At 34.3% G+C, this 18,116-nt stretch overlaps 1 protein-coding gene across 1 annotated transcript; it reads right to left on the bottom strand.

Moving 5' to 3' along the window:
• Positions 1–15,612: 15,612 nt before the first annotated feature.
• On the bottom strand, positions 15,613–17,623 carry LOC120083573 (L-ascorbate oxidase homolog). Its single transcript, XM_039039394.1, has 2 exons — positions 16,154–17,623; positions 15,613–16,066 (listed from the first exon to the last, which is right to left on the bottom strand). The coding sequence occupies exon 1, from the start codon at positions 17,512–17,514 to the stop codon at positions 16,348–16,350; it is 1,167 nt and encodes a 388-aa protein (XP_038895322.1). The 5' UTR covers positions 17,515–17,623; the 3' UTR covers positions 15,613–16,066; positions 16,154–16,347.
• Between the last annotated feature and the right edge of the window lie 493 nt (positions 17,624–18,116).

Below are 18,116 nucleotides of genomic sequence, written 5' to 3'. Positions count from 1 at the left end.
TAGGGACAAAACAGTAATTTGGCACAACTATACTTACGAGAAATTTATGAAGGGTCATCGTATTGTTGATTGGTTATATCCAATGGACACAAACATATATCTATAGTGTGAAGAGTGTACTTGTGGTCTTTAGTGAAGTGCCTGACAGTTAACGGATGGTGGATAATGTAATTAAAGAGTTTAATTAATTATTCACGTACCGTTGGAGCTTCAAGCTACATGTTCATAAGGTCCCTTTGGTAGCTAAAAAGGATTTAGTTGAGAATCAGTTTTGGGTTAATTTGAATTGTTCAAATTAATAAGAGGAATTTAATTATATATGATATAATTAAATTGTTTCAATTATATATGATATAATTGTTATAATGTATTTGATACATTAGAGTTTAATGGATGGAATAAATATTTCAATGAGATTTAAATGTATTTTCTATTAATGTGATTTATAGTTGTTAAATTTAATATAAATATGATTTATATTTTATGAGACATATTAAAAAGACGATTGAGCATGACCCTAAATTATGAGTTAAGCGACACTAATACTGAAATGTCTTAAAGCTAGGTGAAAGTTGGAGTATTTGTTGATGTACATATTTATGTGGTTTATTATGAAAGATTATAAGCTATATGATGTATTATGAAATTTCGAATGTTTGAATGTTTACATGAGTTAGTGCATGAAAGTGATGTACTAGAGTTGATCCATTAAAACTAGATTAAACTCGTACGTTGAGGTTAATTAACATTACATTGATGAGGAGATTTTAGAGGACTCATGATTATGTGAATGTTATATGTAATATGAAGTTAGATGCAACCTCTTTTCCTTTCAAGACTATGTGACTTCATAAAAGTGATGCATGTCCAAGGGTGCTAGTACATGAAATAGATGTACTAGGGTTGGTGTGTACGAAAGTGATACATACCTAGAGGGTACTAGGGTGTATGTAAGAGGTGTACGCTCAGTGGGTTATGTGTATACGGAAGAGGTGTATACATAACCATGTGTACAAAAGAGGTATGCATCCCTACATTCATAGAGAGGATCTGGAGTATACGAAAAAGGTACACACTCAATGAGTTATGTGTATACGAAAGAGTTGTATACATAACCATGTGTACGAAAGAGGTACACACTCAGTGGGTTATGTGTATACGAAAGAGGTGTATACATGTGTTTGAAAGAGGTACATATTCAGTGAGTTATGTGTATATGAAAGAGATGTATGCATAACCATGTGTACGTAAGAGGTACACATTCAGTGGGTTATGTGTATACAAAAGAGGTGTATGCATAACCATGTGTACGTAAGAGATACACATTCAGTGGGTTATGTGTATACGAAAGAGGTGTATGCATAAACATGTGTATGAAAGAGTACACGTCCCTACATTTATAGAGAGGACCTGGGGTGTATGTAAGAGGTGCACTCTAGGGGAAAGGAAAAAAGAGTGAGCCATGTAAGGGAAATCTTCAGGTCCCACTAGTAGAGATTTTCAGTTCATGTTGTATTTATTGGATATAAATGCTTAGTCTGACCCTGGTAGTGGGGTTACTTACTGAGTATTTCATACTCATCCTTTTTCATGTTAATGTTTCAGGTAAGAGCAAGGACGCTCCAACAAATAGCAAGTGGAATCCATGATCGAGCCACTTGGACCAGTTTTAATGCTTCCGCTCATGTTTTAAGAATTCTTTTATGTCTTTAACTTTTGGTCTTTTATCTGGAACTTACTATTAAGATTTGTTTTAAAACCTTTTATTTTCATTTATGTTTTATGGGTACCCTATCATTTGATTTTTAATATTTGAATTTAATGGATGTCTTTTAAATTTACCTTATTTATTTAGCATCTATTTCACTATAAAAAGGTGTCGTTTTAATTTCCATGCATGCATGTGTTAGTAACGGCCTAGCTTGAGTCCTAGGGAGTCGAGTCGTTACAGTTGGTATCAGAGCCACTGTTTTGGGTTCTGTAGACTGACTTACTATGTAAGTCCAGATTGTCCTTATGGCTCATGAACGGATTCCTCGTCCTCGCCAGGTATGCTCTTTCCAAGAAATGTTTTATGAAAAATGTGTCTGAAAGCCTTCATGTCTAAGCTTTATGTACTGAATGATTGTCATTTTTAGTTTAATGACTTGAAAAAAGTTAATATGAGATAACTATTGGTTTTGTATTATGGAAGAAAGAAGAATCACAATAAGGCTATTTGACGTTAGTTAATTCATGGAAGGACTGATAGAAATGGACATTACTTTTATTCATAAATATTGAAACTTGCTAGAACTATGAAGTGTTATAAACTTATGATGAGAAAGAAAGAAAATGATGTATTCGTCTAAACCATCGAATGAAGTATTTCACTGAGGAATAGTATTATGTGTTGCATTGAGGGAATAAAAATTGGTGATGCTACTAGAAATTTTGTCACAAAGCACGCGTTCCTAAGTACGAGATTTAAGTTGCTTTATAAGATAAGCAAGAGGTGAGGAAGAGACTGTGGTTCTATTAAAGATTACAAGATATTGGGGTCAAAATGTTTTAAGAGAAATTTTGAAAGAATTAATAGGTCATAATCAATTTCATGGTGTCAGAGTTGGTGGATTGAGTAAGGTATGATCTTTTGGGTCCTTTATATACGTATCTAAAAGGAAGAAGAATTATTAGTTGGAGCATAAAGTGATAGTATGAGGAACTTGTTACGAGACTTAGGTAAGATAATTGGTGAAGGAAGGTGAGGTGGTTGAAATTATAATTTGTTTAAAATGGGAGAAAATAAGTGGTTGGATTGAATTGTTGTTCCCAAGGTACTTTGATTTTGTCTAAGTCTTTATTGCGATGAAGAGACTTAAGTTTAATTAGCTATACTAAGATGGAGGATGAGAATTTGGAGTTTAAAAGCAATGTCAACTTGTGGAAAGTACCCTACTAAAAGTATGAAGGTCGAAAATTAATTGTAGGTTATGAAAAGGTTTGGAAATGGTCACATATTTTGGTATAGAGATTATGTTTCACTTGGAAAGTGAGAAAGAGCAACCTTTCACTTATTGGTCTTCATGAAGATAAGTGGGTGGAAAATCAAAATGTTAAATGAAGGTTTTATTATTTTGATAGGATAAAGGAAATTAATATTTTAATGTCAAAGGCTAAGTTTGGTTTGGCGTCCTATGTTAAGAGTTGGATGGTTGCGAGCATTTGAGATTGACTTAAATTGGTTTTCCCTCGAAAATTTGGAGATGTTTTATGAAAGGAGGTATAGACCCTTATGGTCAATTGAAGTTTGAAGTACTGTTCACTTGGATCGATGAAGCAATTTGAAAGAGAGATGATGAGATGAGGATTAAGTATCAAAAGCTTTTCGAGATTTGAACTTTCGACACGAAAGTTCTAAGGGTAGGAAGATGTAACATCTTGAGTTTTTAGGAAAATTTAAGTTAATTCTCTTAAATTGTTGAGTTTTAGTTTCCTTAATCTTTGGAATTTAGAATCAAATTGTTACAGTTGAAGAAGCTTTATTGGTTAATGTGGATTCGTTGAGTATCTCAAATTGTTGAGTTTTAGTTTCTTAATCTTTGGAATTTAGAATCAAATTGTTATAGTTGAAGAAGCTTTATTGGTTAATGTGGATTCGTTGAGTAGAGTTTTAAATTAATTGGAAGGGATAATTGAATTATTTGGACAAGAATTTTGAGTTTTAGTGAAATTTGAAAGGGAAAAGGGAGAATTGTGGTTTTAAGATCTTTACCCTCTTTAATTTTGGAATTTGGATCCAAAATTTTAGTAAAAAATTAGAAGAAGATAATTGGTTCATTTGGAATGAATTAAATCAAGTATCTAAAAAGATTTATAAATTTGGATTGAAGTTAATTTGGGAAGTTGAAATTTAATTTTGGGATCTAGGATTTTTGGAAAGAAGTGATTTATAGTTGGTGAATTTATTTTTGAGGTTTATTTAATTAATTGGAGAAGAGATGAAAGATTTGAGTTTGATGGTTATATTTGTTAAGGGAAGGAAAAAGAAAAAGAAATATATATATATATATGGGTTTTGGAATTTAAGAAAATAAAAGGAAATAATATATATATATATATATATATATATATATAATATATATATATTGTCTATTTTTGTGTGGTGGAAGATTAAAAGAAAAATATTATATGGATATATATTTATATTTATATGAGTTGGGCTTAACATTTAAAAAGAAAAAGAAAGAAAGAAAGAAAAAAACCCCTTCCTTCTCCCTTTCATGCGATCCCCCACCCCTCCCCCTCCCCCACCTCATTTTTTTCTTCCTCATTGCACGAAGGCATTGTCGCCTTGCCTCTTCGTCCACCGCACCCAGCCAGCCTCCCAGTCGCGACGTCGCGCCAGCTTCGCTCACTCAGATCTCTTCCATCGTGCGCCCCTTCACGTGCCGATCTCGCCCAGTTGTCCGCGTCTGCCATTTACGAGCCTGTCCAATGCTGCTCAAAGCCATCACGTCATTTTTTTCTTCATGACCTCCGTCCGCCACTACTCAAGCATCGTTCGCTTTTGCCGTTATCAGATCTATCAATTTGGGTAAGATTTCTGCCATTTGGGTTTATTTTCGGTTGATTCTTGAATACCCATTTACTTTTGGCATCAATCAGTTGATCCCCATTGTGTTTCAACTTTAGATTCAAGTTTGTGAAGTTATTAAGGTGTTGTTCAGTGAAATTGGAGTTTTTTTAAGTGATTTTTGCAAAGTATGGATCTATGGGACAGACCACGGCTGCACTGGGCAAGTGGGAGATATTGTACTAGGCGTCTTATGCCCTAGTTTATTGTTTTATGTATTTTGTATTTGTTTATATTGCACACCTCACTAGCTTTAAGACAGGTGGGAGATTGTTGGGGTTGATGCCCTAAATCTTATAGGGTCCTATAGTTTATAAACTTTGTATGAACAAACTCTTATGTGATTAATAATATATGAATATTTTATTCACTTTGTCTATAAAATATGCGATATTTTAGTTGCATTAACCACAAACCAATAAACTAACATCCAAGTTTATCATTGTAAGTTAAACATGTATGTGGAGACATACAGGTAGATCATGTTTAAGTGATAACCTAAATGGTCTGTAGTATATGGATAAGGTTAGATACCTTATTTTGGTGACACTACAAGTATGGTCCGCTTTGTAAGTGTTACAATTGTTGTAAAGTACTATAAATGATCTGATCCTGATCATTCATGTATTGAACATGCGAGCGGGAATATTCTATACAAAGGAGTTTGTATAAAACTGGACCATGAAATGTTTAGTCTCATTATATAACATCGTTCATAATAGAGACTTTTATTTCACCATGATGACCATAGGTAACATGACCTGAATCTTGCTTGAGCTGTGAACTCCTGCTATGAGGGTGGTCTTTTGATTTGTATGGGTGAGAGTGGCCAGATTGCCGACTCAACAAGCTTACCATTTTGGGGATTCTTCTGATTGGGGAGCTCGTAATACAGCTACACAAGATGGAACTCACTCCTTCCTCGAAGCAGGAGTAAGTTAATAAATTGCTTCCTTAACGGCTGATTCCAGGCCTTGAACAATATGGCACCATACCCTTTCCTGGCCTGAGAAGGGTTTAGTCATAGTGGGACTATGATCTATTGTTCATTAGATGGACCAGTGATACTTAAGAAGTTAGATATAACTATAGGGGTAAAATAGTAATTCGGCCTAGTTGTACTTACGAGAAATTTGTGAAGGGTCACCGTACTGTTGATTGGTTATATCTAATGACACAGAAATATATCTGTAGTGCGAAGAGTGTAATTGTCGGTCTTTAATGGAGTGCTCGACAGTTAACGATGGTGTATAATGTAATTAAAGAGTTTAATTAATTATTCACATACCGTTGGAGCTTCAAACTACAGGTCCATTAGGTCCCCTTGGTAACTCAAAAGGATTTAGTTGAGAATCAGTTTTTGGGTTAATTTGAATAATTTGAATTGTTCAAATTAATAAGAGAGATTTAATTATATATGATATAATTAAATTGTTTCAATTATATATGATATAATTGTTATAATATATTTGATACATTATAGTTTAATGGAGTAAATAAATATTTGAATGAGACTTAAATGTATTTTCTGTGAATGTGATTCATAGTTGTTAAATTTAATCTAAATATGATTTATATTAAATGTCATAAAATAGAGAAAAGAAACTATAGTTTATATTATATATGATACAATATTAAAACTATAAGTTATATATTATATTTGATATAATATATAGTTTAATATAAATATAATATGATAAAATAGTTATCATATTTATTTATATTATTTTATTATATTTGAATAATAACTTCTCTCATTTCTCTTTAACCACCTTAGTGGGTGGTTATTGTTTTTTGTTGAAAAAGGAATAAAAGAACATTGTTTTCTCTTTCCCTCTACACTTGAGCACAATACGATTGAAGGATTGGCAATATGATTGAGTTTTTACAGAAAATTTATTTGTGATTCAATCTTCTTCTTCCTCCAAACTTAAACTATCCCTCCAAACCAAAATAGTCAAATCCCACTATTCCTGGGTTCTCATCTTGAGAATACCAAAGGCTCACTATGGTAGTGTCCGATCCATTTGGCTCGAGAAGTTCTTGAAGAAAGTCTTCAAGAGGTTGTTGTGTTTAAGGCTCGTGATTTTTCGAGGGATACGTGAAGAGAAAAGGTCTTCAAAGGTAATGTATCTTGATCCCTTTTCTTGTATCCGGCATGCTATAATTTATTTTGAATGTACATCTTGTATGTTTACTGTATGTTTAGTTTTCAATATTTAATGGAATTTGGACGATCCGCTTCCGCTCAAGGATCTCCCTCAAAACGAGTTCCTTCATATAGAATATTACATATTCACCTTGCTTCAAACTTAACTCTTGATGGAACCTTTTAAGCCATAACATCTCCTTGCTTGCTTCCACTATTGCAATATATACTGCCTTAGTTGTGGATAATGCTACACATTTTTGTAGCTTGGATTGCCATGAGATGGCTCCCCCTGAAAATGTAAACATATAACCAGAGGTAGAATTTTTGTTATTAAGATCAACTGCCATGTCTGCATCAGTATAGCCTTCAAGTATAGGTTTGCCACCTCTGTAACACACACTCAATTTAGAGGTGCCCCGGAAGTATCTGAAGATCCACTTCACTGCTTCCTAGTGAGTCTTGCATGTATTGGATAGAAAATGACTCACCAGACTAACTGCATGTGTAATATCAGCGTTAGTATACACCATAACATACATCAAAGAACCAACAACAAAAGACTAAAAAATGGATGATAACTTCTTTCTCTTTCTTGATTGTAAGATAAGCTCTCTTACTTAGCTTGAAGTGAGTTGCTAGCAGTGTACTAGTAGGTTTAGCATGCTTCATATTGAACCTTTCCAGCACTCGTTAAATCTATTTCTCCTGGGATAAACAAAATTTCCCAACTTTCCTATCACGTGAAATTTCCATACCTAATATAATTTTTTGTAGGACCCAAATCTTTCATGTCGAAAGACTTAGACAAATCTTTCTTCAAATTTTTAATTGTATCTGCATCTTGTCCAATGTGTTATATTTTGGACTTTGTCTTGTCATGTCTAATGCCATGTTTTGGACATTAATACTTGAACTCATTCAAAGTATACTCACCACCATTGTCAGATTGAAGACACTTCCATTTTCTTTCTGCCTCCCTTTCTACCATGACATGAAACTTTATGAAAATCTCGAACACTTGGCTTTTTATCTTCAACATATATGCCCAAGTTTATCAAGTAGCATTATCAATAAAAGTGAAAACTATTTATCACCACCAAGAGACTCCACCTCAATAAAACGACAAATATCATAATGTATTAACTCCAGTTTTCCTTGCCTTCTAGTGGACTTCCCAAAAAAGGAAACTCTACGCTGCTTACCTGTCAAACAATGATCACAAGGGTCAAGAGAAACTATTTTATCAATTGGGATGAGAGATTTACCTACCAATAATTTAATCTCTTTATAACTCTTATGCCTTAGCCTTCAATGCCACAGATTTGGAGAATTATTTTGTTCGATTGCATTCAACTCAAAAGAAATATACCTAAGTTTGTTTTATACAAAGAGCAACACACCTCACCTCGAGCAACTATTATTGAACCATTAGACAATTTTCACTTATCATCACTGATAGTATGTCGAAATCCTTCTTGATCAAATACATTTGCAGACAATAAGTTAAGGCGTAAATCTGGAATATGGCGCACATTCTTTAATGTAAGCATGCACCCAACACTTAACTTCATACGAATATCACTTAACCCAACTATGCTAGCTGAGCTCTTATTTTCTATCTCCACACTACCAAAATCATCAGATTGATAGTTCATGAAATACTCCTTTTTGGGAACACAATGGTATGAAGCACCTGAATCTACCAGCCACTCTGTGTTTGAACTCTCTGCATGATGAAACTCACTAGTTTACACAAACCAAGGTGACAACATTATCACTCTGAGAAATAATTGCTGCAGTATTTTTATCATTTTCATCTTTTTGTGAGTCTTGCTTCTTATCTTGTTCTTTCTTTCAATGATAGCAAAACTTTTTGATATGACAATGCTTGTTTCAATAATGACATATCTTAGTCTTTTATCTCTAGACTTGGATCTTCCCTTAAAGTTACCATGACCTTTGGGTCCTCTATTCTTGTTTCTTCCACGATTCCCAAGAACAAGAGCATGTGAATCATATACTCCCATCTCATTCATTCTTATCCCTTCATTGAACATGCTTTGTTTGATAACATCCAAAGGCAAAACACCTTTTGGAATAGAGTTACTAATAGTCATCACCAAGGTTTCCTAAGTATTTAGCAAAGAACTCAACAAGAACAAAGCCCATAATTCATCATTAATATCAATTTTCATAGCAGTAAAGTTATTAACAATATCTTGAAAGTCACTCAAATGCTCAGAAATAGACTTCCCACCCTTCAATTTCAAATTAACAAGTCGCTTGATTAATGAAGCTTTGTTATGTGCTATCTTCCTTTCATAAAGACCTTCCAAGTCTTTCCAAAACTCATATGGGTCGGACTCCTTAGAAATATGGTTGAAAATACTAATATCAATTCATTGCTGAATAGTCTCCAAAGTTTTGCTCTTTAACTTTCCCCAACACTTTTTTTCCATTTTCTCTCGTTTTGCCGGTTTAGAAATTGTGCCATCAACTTTTGTTTCAATTGGATCAAACAATTCTTTGCAACACAAAAAATCCTTTACCATCAGTCTCTAGATGAAATAATTGGTTGATGTCAATTTAATCATTGAACTACCTTCACCATTACTAGTAGATTCTATAACAATGATTAAATTAAAATCCGCTCTGATACCAAATGATAGAACCCAAATAATATATCAACAGGCCATTAAGATCTTCTCCAAGACAATCAACCAAACAATTATATTCTAAAACACCACAAATCAATTATCAAATAATTACCAAGCAATAAACCAATAATGAATAACAATAAACTATACAATTTTGGAAGACTAAAACCAACGAGCACACACGAGAAAACCCCATCGATTAAAGAGTAAAAACTACGAGACTTGTGAGGAGTCCACCCTTGCCAACTTATCTTATTATGATAAAATTGAGGAAAAAAAACCCAAATCAGTTATACAAAGAATCATTACCCACCAATAGTTTCGTACATAAGAGATCAACACTTGAGAGATAAAAAGAATGAAAAATCACCCAATTTCACAGATTATATTCAGTAGCGATTACAAACAAATTAGTGCTCTAAACAACGATCCAACCGTTCAAAATGAGACCCTATATGTTCTGAACAGACTGATCAAATTTCAGCAGGATCCAACGGTTCAAACTGTAGTACTCGAAAAAAGTAATATCTTGTTAAATTGGGCATATAGAAAATTGAGTCCAAGATCAAATAAAGCACCATTTTTGTTTTGTTTTTCTTTATTTTGACGAGCAAATAAGCTCTATTAAACTCATGGGTCAACAAGAGGGAATTATATTCAAATTGTAATGTTTGAAAAATATGCCTAATAAGAAATAAGTTAAAATAGCATCTTCATCTTTATATTTAAGAGTTTGTTCAATTTCAGTCCATATACTTTCAATAAATTTTGAATATAGTCCCTCGAAATAATAATATTATTGTTATTATTATTACTATTATTATTATTTATAGAAATTAGTTAAATAGTAACATTAAATATCATGTAAGAATATAGAATATGTAAATATGTTACTAAAATAAACTAGGAACAATAAAATTGAACAAGTCTCATATCAAACTTACAAGAACTAAAATTAGACATTTGAAAATATAGAAGCTAAAATTGAACAAGGCTCAAAGCACCAAAAATAATATTTTAGCCTAATAAATAATCAGTTTTTTTTTTTTTTAAATACTAATAAATAATAGGGAATTTTCAATGGGTAGTAATTCCAAAATGTATGATTAGGGACATGCTTTCAATATATCAAAAATTGTAGATATGGCAAAATTCTCAAATTCTCAAATTTTGTTTATTTCATATTCCAATTTTACCCTTTTAACAAACTGTCATTACCCCCTCCTGAGCCTTATCAACCAGACTGGAAAAGGATGTGAAGACAACCAACATCACCCTTTTGTGGCATCAACTGCCCGACCCCGACAGCTTGAAAGCTAGGTTGCTATAACTCAACAATGAATATAAATAACTAAACTTGTTGTTTTATATGTTTTTAACTAATGACTTCCAATTAACATGATCCAAGTCCCGCCTTGTGAGATAAAATTAATTCAGACCTCTGGTGGTTCTCCCAATCGATTCGCTTCCGCAACCTGGGGAAGGGAAATAAAACAAAACATGGAAAATGTGAGCTATAAGCCAGTGAGTGTTTCCTTTGTAAGAAATCAAACTTAACTTTAGAAATTCATTATTGGGGAATACAATTCCAGAAACGAATACAGATCACATAATAATAGATGTAACTTCCCTAGCCTGCCAGCTGGATATTTCTGGCATAATCATGTACTTCCAATCCCTGGGTATTTTCTAGGAATAACCCGCAATGACCGATGTGGAAACAGTCTCAACACCCGATAACTCGCCGAATGTGCACATGTCGACATTTCCTGCTAGACATGTTTAAGTACGCTGATAATCTTATCCAGATACCCTGGTAATCCCAGCCAAGCAACCATAAAGCATGCTAACAATATCCCGGGTACAAGTCTAGTTCCCAATATAACTACTCATGCATTATAACAACACAACAATAACAAATCCAGACAAAATACATTTCCTGATCATGCCAACATTTTAAATATAAACTATATATATATCATTCATATGTATATATATATATAGAAATCAATCATACAAAAACAGAGTAACCACTCACAGTTCTTCTGTAAATATTTTTTGAGGCAACTCCTTGTCTTGCTCCTTAGATTCCTCCTTTTTCCCAGAATTTCAAATTAATCCATTATTTATTCAATAATCTCAAATTATTCACAAATAACATAAAAAATCTTAACAACTAGCTTATCCACTTAAAGTAACCCAAGGATAGGCTGAGTTATTCCAAAATAGCTTCTTAAAGGTTATTTTGACACTTTTGGGAGGCGTTGGGAAGCAGAGGAATGCATTAGTGCAGATAGATGGGCAGAGGGACACACTGGGCGATCGTTCCTACATAGACAGCAGTGGGCGCCTGGGGGCGTGTCTTGCTGACCGCGTGGTCGATGCAGCGTGCATCCCGTAGAGTGCGCGCACTGGGTTGGTAGAAACGCGTGACAAGGCTGTTGGCGACAGCCTATGCTGGCCACTGGACCACTTTACCTAAGTGTTAAAACGATCGGGCGTTGGCACTACACAATCGGCATCAGTGCTAGGCTATGACGCTGGACGATGGCGCTACGTGATGGGCGTGGCACTAGACGATATCCATGACGCGTTAGATAATGGGCGTTAGCACTACACGATGAGCATCGGCTAGATCTACACGATGCACGAGAGCTGTGAGATAGGCTGTATGCTGCGTGATGGGCGAGAGCGAGATCGTTGGGTGACAAGCATTAGCGTGAGGTCACTGAACGATGAGCTAAACGATGGGACAGTGAGCTAAACGATTGAACTTATGTTGATCATTATTAATCACTGATTAAAAGCACAAGCTGTCTTAAGCATCGGGTTTAACTCCATGAAAGCTGAATGTGTCGTGCTATGCTTTAATGAGAAGCGGTGGAAAGTAGTATAAAAAGGGGGAGCCCGAACTTCAAATGATTAGTTTGATCATTTCCTCCATGAAAATTGAGAGATCTCGGTGTTTTTGGAAAGCTCTAAGAGTCTACTTATAGAGGTGACACTACCGGAAGAAGTTATCATCGGAATAAGGTCAGAGAAGGAAAAAAGACCAGAGGTTCTGTTCTTAGGTGAATTCGGGCCATCGTTAAAGAATTGAGTCTCCAGGACAAATCACAAAGAGTTTGAAGCTGAAATTTGAACCTAAGATTCCTACGAAAATTCTTAACAAGTTTGTAGAAGAAAATTTCTTGAGATGTGCTCTAGAATTCGAGTTATTAATTTTGAAAGTTAAATTTAAAATTTCATGAACAAGCAGGTAGCTGCTTGAGTTGAGTAAGCTGACAGCTCGAGGTGAAACGCTTGGAAAGACCAAGGGCTAAGCTATTCTGTGCGTTAGACCCACTGTGTAGGCCGAGGAAAGCTTGCAGTGAAGTCTTGCATGCATAAGCAGCCTTGAGGATGACCATGTGCTGCATAAGTGGTGATACATTTATGAAGAGCAGTTGGAAGCTGTGCATGAGTCAGTCTCAAAGAAATCCTAAGTGTTAAAACATACAACAAGGTTTGACACCAGTGATAGAAGCATATCGGTCCTTGAGGAGTAGTTCTAAAAGTTGTGAGTGACTAAATATTTACAATGTTTTAAAGAAACCATGTTTTAAAGAAAGATTATTCTCATGCTAGCTAGTTTTACAAAGTAATTTCTAAGCAAACCACGAGTTATGTTTTAAATGCATGCCATGTATGAAAGTTTATTGAAAAACTATTTATGTGTGTTTGATTACACAAAACATGAGTTAGCATCTTTAAAGACATGTTTTCTATGCATTATGATTTACATATTAAAGACACGTTTTCTATGCATTATGATTTACATGCTTTAAAGAGAAAATCATAACATGACTAGTTTTACTTGAAACTCGATACCGAGGGACATTTGAGAAGGTATCCGAGCATAAGTACCTAAAGTATGACGGTACTTAGTTATAGTCGTGTGCACGTAGGTAGTTAAAGTCAGAGATTGAGTAAAATGGTTCTCTCTTGACTAAGTAGTTGACGTTGGGATTTAACCACAACAGGGTTATTCTCAAGTAAAGAATAGTTAACGTTTTATGATGAAAACAACTTTATATGCTTTATACTTGGAAAATGTTTATATTGCAGTACAAGGTTAATGTAGAATTTATAGTGTCAGTATGATCTATTTATTGAGACTTATGCATGAGAATTAGTTTTCTTTCTTAAGTTAGTAGCAAGCTCACCCCGTTTTCAAATGTTTTTCTTTCCCCCAGGTAGTGGTCAAATCCATAGGAGGTAACCCTATATCTGCTCTACCACTCAAGGACAAAAAATATTGTAACCCGTTTATTAGGTGGTTACTGTAAATATTGTACACATGTTATAGTTATTCATATATGGACTAAGGTTTTGGGTATCAGGACTTATGAAACTAGTAATGTAATCTCTGTAAATGTTGTATTTAAACTTAATGTTGTTAGCCATAGAGGCATCCACTGTATATGAGATTGCATGTTGGTATTTCCGCTAGAGTTATTAGGCAAAGTAAGTGTTAGCAAAAGGGTTGATAACTGCAATCATGTCCTTTCCTAGGTTCAGAGAGTAGCCTGGGTAGGGGTGTGACACAAACCCACATTTTTTGGTATATCAGTCAACAAATATATCATATTTAAAATATATTAGTTGTGTATGTTTTCCATTGATTTGTATACTTTTTGTATCTTTTGTTTGTAGCAATATTAGTTATTACCCAACATTTTGACAATTTGGTTCAACCGTAGTAGCATAGTGTAGATCTATTTGTATCGAGGGTATCAATATCAATTAGTGTTCAAGGGTATCACATGAGTTGCTATTTTTTCAAAAGTAATAAGTTTGGACTATGAATCCAATTTTTTAAACTTATTTTGCCAAATCTACAAGAAGCTAGTTATTGCAACAATGGAAGTTCTTAACGATAACATGTGAAAAAAGTACGGTATCTTCTCCTTCTCTTCCAGATGGAACATGGTTATCCAACAAATAAGAATTTTCATTTCAATTCTTTTCATATTATCCATTAATTTTGAGATGAAAATTTTTTATCTAACATAACAAGTCAAGATGATAATTCTTATTTGTTAGGATGAATAAGAGAAAGGAGAACATTTCATGCTTTTGATTTCCATCTGTTCACGTGTTATCCTCAGACATCTTTTCATTTTCAAATTTTTGGTCTCTAAAATGAATTGCAATCTCACATCAACGCCATATTAAGGACATTTCCAATTTATTTCATTTTATAAAGTTCGTAAGACTTTCCTCACTTTTTTATATTTTCATAGGATTATTTTAGTAATTAATCTTACATTCAGAGTGTTGTTTCACTCTGGTATAATTAAATTATATCATTGTCAAACAAAAAAAAAAACTTGAAAATTCTATTAATTTATAAAACAGATATATAGACAACTATGTGAAACACAAAAATTCTATTAATTTATTAAACAAATATATTACACAATTACGTGAAACACATTGTGCACCTCAAATTTATATAAGCTATAGCCATTTTATTCTATGTTATTGGCTTTTTAAAATTAGACCTATTTTCTGTCAATTAAATTAAATACAAAAGTTGAATTATGTAAAAAAAAATTGTGAGTATTTAGAGATTTTTTTACCACTATTTTCTAAAATTGGTCGGTTTAGCGGCAAATTTGAATAGAAGATAAAAATTGCCATAATAAATAATTATTAAGTCCCTCGAATTGATGAAAATTAACATTTAAGTAAATATTTGTACATTTTGAGTAAATATTTTTATAACTTAGTCAAGTTTAAGAGGATAAATTTTGATTTTTTCCCATTTTTATATAGTATGTTAAAAGGCTGGGCTGGTTTGGTTTGCCTTGGGTTTTTTTTTTCTTTCTAAATTATTATTATTATTATTTATTATCTTTTTTTCATTATGAATATTTAATTTCTTACAATAATCAATTAGAAATCTTGATAATTGTAAAGTCACCTAAGTACTTTAAAAGTTGAATATGAAAAGGCTTAAGAAGTTAATTAGCTTGCAACTCAGCTTAGGAACAAATAAAGCACTTTTAGAATTAGCTTATAAAAAATAATCATGCGATTAAATTGTTTAAATTTATCCTTCTATATCATGGAGAAAATGATCTTTATATGCCAGAAAGCAATTTGGTTTAAGAGTTCTTCAAAGACTTTTAATTTTTGCAGCTTGCCCTAGTTGTTCCTTTGGAGAAAAAGTCTTTTTGTTATTAGTTTTCCTTAGTTGCAATATAGGATAACATAATTCCTATTCCTCATTTAGGATAACCTTATAAATATCATAGTCTCACAATTAGAATGGGGAGGGGTGATGAATACTGGTCTCAGATGGTATATGGCTTGGGTAATGGCATGTCTTTGACCAAACCGCAAAGCAAAGTGTTATCTGGGATGTTGTATTCATCTCTGAGGGAGCGAGCAGGTGAAAGAACACTGAAGTATAGCTGTTGTCCCAAGTAGCGATTTTCTGTCAACTCAGACCTCAAGTTCCACATTCCGGCATTATCTAAAGTAAGAAGAATAGCTGCCCATGATTTAGGAAAAACTTGAATTGTATGCCTGCTCACAGCGTCTAGAAGATTATAATCCTTTCGTTTCTCTGGAGTCCATCTCCCAGGCTCAATCCTGTGAAACATCGATAAAGAATTCATTAGCCATGTGTAGAACATATGCATTTATATGTTTTAATTAATTATGGTCATTGATACTTACGCAACAGCAAAGAAGGAGTAGCCATCCAAATGCCATGACTGGAGGCTCTTCTCGTGGTTCTCAAATATAATCTCTACGAAGTTGCGGAAGGTTGCATTAACAACATTAGGAGCAATAGTTACCGTGTTTGCATCTTTTGCCACTCCTTCATCAGATATTGTATCATACTTGAAGACCTTATCGGTGATTTCGAATTATTCTGCAAGCTTCAATGGAGTTTCAGGGTCAACATGAGAGACTCCATTGATGGCATATCGTAGCTTACCATCAAGCGTAGTGGCAGAATTGACTATCTTAATGGTGCGAGTAATGTTGATGGAACCATAGTGATACGAGCCTTGAGGATTAGGCCTAGCAGCGCTGGCAGTAAGGTTCCAACGGAAAGTACGAAATTGATTAAGGGACCAAGCCCAACCGATCGGTGCCTCAGGAATTTCATGAGAGGCAGGGCCCTTTCCATTGGTGTATCGAACAATGCCTTTGCCGACAAGAATGTTCTTAGTGAATCGAGTAGATGCAACCATATAATAGTCTTTAGGGTCTTGGTCGGCTGTGACAAGCACTGAAAAACATTGTCCCACATGGACATCAAGTGATTGGTAAACATTTTGGACAGTATGAGAGCCTTCCATCTCTACCAACTTCATGGTGTGGCCTTGGATCCTAAAGTTAAGAGATGTTTTTAGTCCAACATTGCAAATTCGATACTTGTAAGTCTTTCCAGGTTTCATGGTGAAGAGTGGCTCATCAGTTCCATCACCCTTTGCAGCCTTTCCGTTAATTAGGACCCCATCAGGTCTAGCAATGGAGCGACCACTGTCCAAGAACTTCTTAAGAGTGGAATGGCTCTTGGTGTACCAGTCACCAATAAGTACAGTGTAATCATCTTCAGGATCAGCATAAGGAACAGGAATGAGTAAACGACTATTTATTCGAAGGCCGCCAAAAGCTCCTCCAGCTCTGTGCATGGCAGTTGATGGGTAGTAGAAGAAGCTTCCAATTTGGTCCTTAACTTGAAAATGATAGGTAAAGTTTGTCCCTGGTGGGATTGGGCAATTGGTTCCAAGTAGTCCATCCTGCCACGAGTTCTTTCTATGTTGAACACCGCTCCAATGTAGAAGGAAGGGTTCATCGAGATTATTGAAGACATTGATGACTAGGTTATTGTTGGATGTGGAGTTGATATTAGGTCCGGGAAATTGACCGTTGATAAGAATGCCTTGTTGGGGAACACCCAAGGGAGAGATGGTGCCATAAGTGACATTCCACGTGAAGAAGAAATAAGGATCTTCACCCTGAACGGTTGACATTGCTGCAACTGAGAGGATGCATAGCAACAAGTTAAACCTTAACCTAGCCATCTGTATCTCTCCCCCTTCTCTTTTGATCTTTTTGTCAAGTCACTGCTCTTTTTTCTCGAGCAGGCTTTTACCCTCAAAATCTCCCCTATATTTCAAGAAGATAGGTTGTTATCCCGTTCCCCAATGCTTAACCCTTCGATTCCTTCATTTATATACACGTTCAGGGTTAACTTCCCAACCATTCAAACTGCTACTTTTTCTCTAATTTACTTTTTCTCGCCTTGCATATTCCCCTAAAAATAATGGCCACCAACCAAATATTTACTTAAATTAGAGGTTGACTCTCCATAATATCCTGAGTCGAAAACGCGTGCAAACTATATTTTACTAAACTGGATCTTGCCTTAAAGTTGCAAATTATTTTATTCTTTAACGGGATAGATTCTAGATGATTAATTTAGACGAGTGAATAATTCTCGCCCGGTTTATAAGATATGGTTTCTGGTTGTATATTTGATAAATTTAAGCTTTCCGTCCATCAGGTTCTTGTTGATTTGTATAATATATTTGAGAAATGTTAAATTTATAAACTAATTAGAAGTTTTAAGAGATTATTTTTGTTTTTGGATTCAAACCATTCATTGGTTAAAACAAAAACCCAT

The sequence above is a fragment of the Benincasa hispida genome, chromosome 8, assembly GCF_009727055.1.
Source record: "Benincasa hispida cultivar B227 chromosome 8, ASM972705v1, whole genome shotgun sequence".
Classification (NCBI taxonomy): Eukaryota; Viridiplantae; Streptophyta; class Magnoliopsida; order Cucurbitales; family Cucurbitaceae; genus Benincasa; species Benincasa hispida.
This window is presented reverse-complemented; position numbering and strand designations above follow the sequence as displayed.